The sequence below is a fragment of the Pipistrellus hanaki genome (assembly GCF_964339955.1).
Source record: "Pipistrellus hanaki genome assembly, contig: scaffold_82, whole genome shotgun sequence".
Lineage (NCBI taxonomy): Eukaryota > Metazoa > Chordata > Mammalia > Chiroptera > Vespertilionidae > Pipistrellus > Pipistrellus hanaki.
The window spans coordinates 19850-26004 of NW_028182253.1; the positions used below are offsets into that span (position 1 = coordinate 19850).

A 6155-nucleotide genomic window follows, 5' to 3' on the forward strand; every position below is an offset into this window, starting at 1 on the left:
GGGGCGGGCACCGCCCTCGGTGACGTCACAATCTCGGGCGTCTCCCTGCCCGCTGCATTGTGACGTCACACTGTCTGTGGCCACGCCCTCCGTTTTCTCCCCAGGCTCCTCCCTCCGATGAAGCAGAGACTAGAGCCCAGGCCTGGGGATGGAACAGGTGTAGTGGGACCAGCGGGGATGGAGGGCAGGGGAGAGGCGGAGCCATGCCTCCGGGGGTGGGCCAGGGGAGGGATGAGGCCGGATAGCCCAGTAACCCTTATGCTCAGCCTCCTGGAATAGACCCGCCCCGAACTTGACCCCCTAGAACAGTGTTTCCCAAACTTTTGACATATGTGTACCCCTTCTATAATTTTCATAACGCTGAGTACCCCTCGTACTCATGAGAACGTAGAATTAGGCGCAGCTAAGCACAGTGCAGTGCACATCCCCACCGAACTCTTCCCGTACCCCTGGGGGTGCTCGGACCGCACTGGGAAACACTGCCCTACAACACACCCTCGTTTCAGCCTGTCCCTCGGGCCGGCCTGGACGGCTCCAACGCCTCCTTCAGAGCGGGGAGTTCGACCAGCTGCGAGACTTCACCATCTTTGAGAGCAATTTCGTGCAGGTGTGAAGCCCCAGGACCGCCGGAGCCCCACCTCCTGACTTGGGGAGCCCCGGCTTCCCCCCACTTCTGACAACTCCCCCATAACGTCCGTCTCCTGGAATTCCTCACCAACCCCTCTCCCATTCCTCCAGACCGTTAGCTTCTCTAGGAGACCTGGCCTCTGATCCCCTCGCTTCCGTTTCCCTGACTTAACACCTCTAGGACTCTTGACCTTTGACCTCAGGACATCATGAACCTTGACCCCTCCCCAATTCTGCACGCGCGTACACACACACACCACCACCACCACCACCGCCGCCACCACCACCGCCATCTCTCCGGCTTCTCACCTGTCCCCCCCAGGTGACCCGCTTGGGAGAAGTAGCCAACAAGGTGACCATGGGGGTGGCGGCCTCCAGTCCTGCCCTGGAGCGCCCAGACCTGCTGCTGCTGGCGGGCCCCGCCAAGGAGAACGGACGCCTGCAGCTCTTCGGGTGACTGCCCGCCCCAGCCCAGCCTGACCTCCTCCCCCGCCCAGGGCATCCCGGCTCCCTGCAGCTGCTCCTCTCGCCCAGAGGACCCCGGAGCGGCCGCTACCACAGAAGAACCAGGACAGGGTCGTCCCCAGGGGCCAGAAACCAGGGGTAGCCAGCCACAGCCTGGCCGGGGTCCAGAGAATGGCCTGCAGCGCCCCCTGTGTGCCACACACCCCCCACCACTCACCTCATCTCATCTCTGACATCATACTCGTGTAGGGGGACCCTTCAGCCCCATCCTCCAAAGAGAGAAACGGGGGCCCAGGGCGGGGAGCCGCCGGCCCAGGGCCTCCCAGCGGGTCAGGGCTGGGACCGGAACCTCCGGCTCCCCATGATGGCCGACCTCGCTCAAGCACCTGTCCCACTACGCACCGCCCCTTCCGGTTTCGTGGAAAACTAATGCAGATTCGCTCCAAAGTATAAAACACACAGCACAAAACATAACGTTTCTCCCACCCTAGGCTCCCGCGTCCAACTCCGACCGCAAATACCAAAACAGGCCCCTGGGTATAGTGCCGTGGTCGGCAAACTGCGGCTCTCAAGCCACGTGCAGCTCTTTGGCCCCTTGAGCGTGGCTCTTCCACAACATACCACGGCCGGGGCGAGTCTATGTTGAAGAAGTGGCCTTAGAAGAAGTTTAAGTTTTAAAAATGTGGCTTTCCAAAGTCATGTCAATCATCCTGTTGATATTTTGACTCTGTGGACGAATGAGTCTGCCGACCACTGGGATAGTGTATGTAGAGAAGCATTCTGCCAGTGGCTTTGACTTTTTTTTTTTAATGTTTTGTTTATTTTAGAGAGAGAGGAAGGGAAAGGGAGCGATAGACACATCAATGATGAGAGAAACATCGATCCACTCCCTCCAGTGCACCCCCTACTGGGGATCAAGCCCCAATCCTGGGCATGTGCCCTGACCCAGAATTAACCCGTGACCTTCTGGTCCATGGGCTGATGCTCAACCACTGAGCCACACCGGCCGGATGGCTCTGAGTGCTTTGTAACTCACTCGGTGGCGGAATCTGATTCTGACCTGAGCTAACGGCGTCTCACAGCCTTAGCTTACCCGTCTCTGCGTTTAAAGCACGCCACAAAGCAGGATCCAGGCGACTTATGGTGGCCTGGCATTTTCTACCACATTCCTTTCTTATTGGTGCTAACTGCATCCCACCCATCGATCTCCCTGCTCCCTGAGCCGTGACCTGCAGTGGGAAGGATACTGAGGGTGGCACTATGGGAGGCCTCTGACCCCAGAATCTCCTTTAGTATTCTCCCCTATCTCCTCCCGCCCCCAAAGAAGCATACCATCCCATAAAAGCATGGAGCTTGCTCTGCAAACTCAGCCTCGGGACTCCCCCCGGCCCCTCCCTGCTGACCAGCTTACAGCGGAGTTACTCTGGACCACTTCTGACGGGTGGACATCTAGTGTGTGTGCTGGCCCTTTAACAGCTGCAGGCACATGCTATAAGCTACCTTTCCCTCAGCAGGATGTCCATATCCACTTCACATCGACGTGAGAACAGCCACCAGGGCCTCTTGTGGACATACATGACTGAACAGGTTCTGGCCCCTCGGCAACCACTATTTTTTTTTTTTTTTTTATACAGAGAGGGAGAGGGATAGAGAGTTAGGAACATCGATGAGAGAGAAGCATGGATCAGCTGTCTCCTGCACACCCCCCACTGGGGATGTGCCTGCAACCAAGGTACATGCCCTTGACCGGAACCGAACCTGGGACCTTTCAGTCCGCAGGCCGGCGCTCTATCCACTGAGCCACACCGGTCAGGGCAAAATCTTAGGTGATTTTTTTTTTGGGGGGGGCCACCACTCTTGCTGTTCTAGGGAACATCTTGTAATAGGGACCATCCTTGAACACAAGACCACCCTCGGGTGACCTGGGTTCCAATCCTGGCCTCCCTTCTTCACTAGCTTTGGCCAGTTCCCGACCTGTCTGTGCCTCGGTTTCCTCCTCTGGGACATGGCGGTGAGGGGAGAGCCCCCTCCAGGGCTGCTGGGGGATACACTGAGTAAAGGCGCTGAGAACAGCAGCGCCTGGCACAGCGTAGGCGCTCTGTCAGTGCCGGCGGCTCTTCTTCCATTTGAGAATACAATCATCGATAGTCCCCCCTTACCCTCCCCCACGGAGGTTGTGTCTGGTGTCTTGGGGGTACCGCCAGGGTGGGGGGTAAGACCCAGGATGAGGGTGTAAGACCAATTCCTAGCGGTAGGCTTGCTGGGCCAGAGCGGGCTGCGGTTAAGAACATGGACAACTGGGTCCGGATCCCGCTGTGTGACCCAGGCCAGCTTACCCACCCTCTCTGGGCTGTTTTCTCCTCTGCCTCAGACCTTGAGTCAGGCTGGAGGCGGAACAACTCATTTCTTCAAATACTCAAGTACCCGCGGCACTCCGTGTCCATCTGGGTGCGAGGGAAGCCGCAGTGACAAAATCAGCCCCAGATCTCTGCCCTCTGGCCCACCTTCCGCCGGGCAGGCAGACGGAAGAGATGGCAGTTTGTCCATTGGGATCAAAGGCCTGCGGGGACGTCTGGGGGCCCAGAGAGAGGACCGTGCGGAGGTCTGCAAAAGTGGACGCGGTTGCAAATAGGCCAAGGATTGTAAACAGAGTCCCCTGAGAGATAGAGGGGGCCAAGCCTCAGAGACTTCAGGCAGAGGGGACCGCCTGTGCAAAGGTCCTGGGGTCGGACCAAGCCTGGCCGGTTAATGGAACAGCGCGGAGGCCAGTGTGGCTGCAGCGGAGTGACCAGGGGGTAGGCGGGCGGTGAGGGGGCAGAGGCGGGACAAAAGGGGAAGACGGTGCAGGGCGGCGGCCGTCCTGGCCAAGGTGAGCCAACTCAGGCGTTGACCGGCGCCCTCTGGCGGCTGCGTGGGGGACAGACCTGGGGCTGGCGGCCCAGGCGGGACGTTAGGGGCCGGGCCCAGTGGAGGGGGTGGGGGTGGGAGTGGAAGTGGTGGGATTTGGGATAATTTTAGCAGCAGGGCCATCTGGACTCGGTGGCAGGACTGCGTGAGGGTGCGAGAGGGAAAGTCAGGAGCAGCTCCAGGTTCCTGGCCGAGCAGGTGGAAGTGAAAACCGGAGGACGGGGAGCAGCGGGCTTGTGGGGTGGGGACCAGGTCAGACACTGGGTGGCGGGACATTTTCGGTGTCGGCTGTGGAGCCAACGTCCAGAAGGAACTGGATTCCAAGGAGGCGGGTGTCTATTCACCTCTGGGGCGGAGAATGTGAACAGGGCTCTGGGGAGAGGGGGGCGGCCAGGGGGGCAACCTCGACGCCGAGGGGCTGGGAAGGCGGGCCCTGAGGCTCCCCTCCCGCCCGCCAGGATGGTCCCCTTGCAGTTCGTCCAGCTCTTCGTCCACGACGAAAGCCGCAGGCAGCTCAAGGTCAAGTTTCAAACCGGACGCACCTTCTACCTGCAGCTGCGGAGTCCGCCCGGCTCCGGGGACTGCGAGTTCGGCCAGTGGGTGCGGCTGCTCTACTGCCTGCGCTTTCCCTCGGCCCAGAGTGACCGGGAGGAGGACCGGGACGAGGAGGAAGAGGAGGAGGAGGAGGAGGATGAAGAGGACGATGAAGAGGAGGAGTATCTGACCGAAGGGGCAGAGTGCAGAGAGTGGTGGGTGGGGTTGAACATGGGTTAGACCCCTGGGTCTGAGGGAGGAGGGGCTGAGGTCCTGGGCTCCTGGGTCTGAGGGAGGAGGGGCTGGGGGCCTGGACCCCTGGGTCTGAGGGAGGAGGGGCTGAGGTCCTGGGCTCCTGGGTCTGAGGGAGGAGGGGCTGGGGGCCTGGACCCCTGGGTCTGAGGGAGGAGGGGCTGGGGGCCTGGACCCCTGGGTGTGAGGGAGGAGGGGCTGGGGGCCTGGACCCCTGGGTCTGAGGGAGGAGGGGCTGGGGGCCTGGACCCCTGGGTCTGAGGGAGGAGGGGCTGGGGGCCTGGACCCCTGGGTCTGAGGGAGGAGGGGCTGGGGGCCTGGACCCCTGGGTCTGAGGGAGGAGGGGCTGGGGGCTGGATGCCTGGGTTGATGGGGCAGTGACAGGACTGGACTCAGAGTCCGGAAAGGGTGTGCAGTCTGTGATGAAGGACAGCAGGGATGCAGCAGGGGGGGTGTCTCATGGCCTGAGGGGGGCCGGCTAAGGTGGCCGAGGTACCCTAACCGGGCATCTCCCCTTCCAGCCTCTCTGCAGAGGGGCATCTGGCAAGGGGATGCCCGGGCCTGCAGGGTGGGGCCAGCTGGGCCCGATGCCCAGGTCCCCGTGGGCCTGGGGAGGGGACCCGCGTCTCCCCCTGAAGGTGGGGCCCCTGGAGCCTGGGGGCCCTTCCTCCGGAGATCCCTGCTCCCCCCTTCCCGGTAGGTGCAGCGTCCTCTCCCGCCCCAACGCCAGGTGCACCTGCAGCCGCGGCCTCTGAGACAGACTCCGCCCGCAGCTGCGAGCCCGCGGAGCCGGGCTGAACCCTCGGGCCCTCAAACTCCGGGACTGACTCCGATGCCTCCAGCCCCCCTGGACGCCCCCAAAAAGGACCAGAGATCTGACCTCCCTGCATCGGGCCGGAGGGACGGATCATTAACGTGAATCAAGACGGGCCACTTCAGAGCCAACAACCGGGTCGTGAGCAGTTTGGCCAATTGCACGTGGGGGGCCGCCGGGTCCGAGCAGCCTTCCCAGCATGCTCAGCGGGGTTCCCACGCCCGTCCCCGCACCACGCCCGGCTCCTTGGGGGCCACCCCTGGGACCCAGCGCCCCGTTTCCAGCCGCCCCGTTTCCAGCCGGGCCTTGGGCTCCTCCCCGACTCGTTGCAGTTCCCGCAGCAGCCGGCGGGGGCGCCAGTCTAAGGGGCGGGGGGAGGGGGGGTCTTGGGTCCGCCCCTGACGCTTCCATGGTTGCCATAGCAACGAGGTGGCCCCACTAAAGTGGCGATTTCCTGGACGGCGGCCTCCGAGTGGTCTGTTTTATCGTGGGGTTACCTTAAGGCGGGGGGGGGGGTGTTACCGCTGACCTGGCTGTACCCCGCTACATCCCGCCC

General features: G+C 62.2%; 1 protein-coding gene and 1 long non-coding RNA gene across 2 annotated transcripts in view; both read left to right on the forward strand.

The window, feature by feature from the left end:
- LOC311616169 overlaps positions 1-6155 on the forward strand; it is a 46272-nt gene that overhangs the window by 12373 nt on the left and 27744 nt on the right. The window lies entirely within an intron of this gene.
- On the forward strand, positions 500-5880 carry GARIN5A (golgi associated RAB2 interactor 5A; the record flags this gene model as incomplete). Its single annotated transcript, XM_084907442.1, has 4 exons — positions 500-607; positions 950-1080; positions 4458-4748; positions 5516-5880. Coding segments are annotated over 4 exons (555 nt in total), but the record flags the coding sequence as incomplete, so codon positions are not given.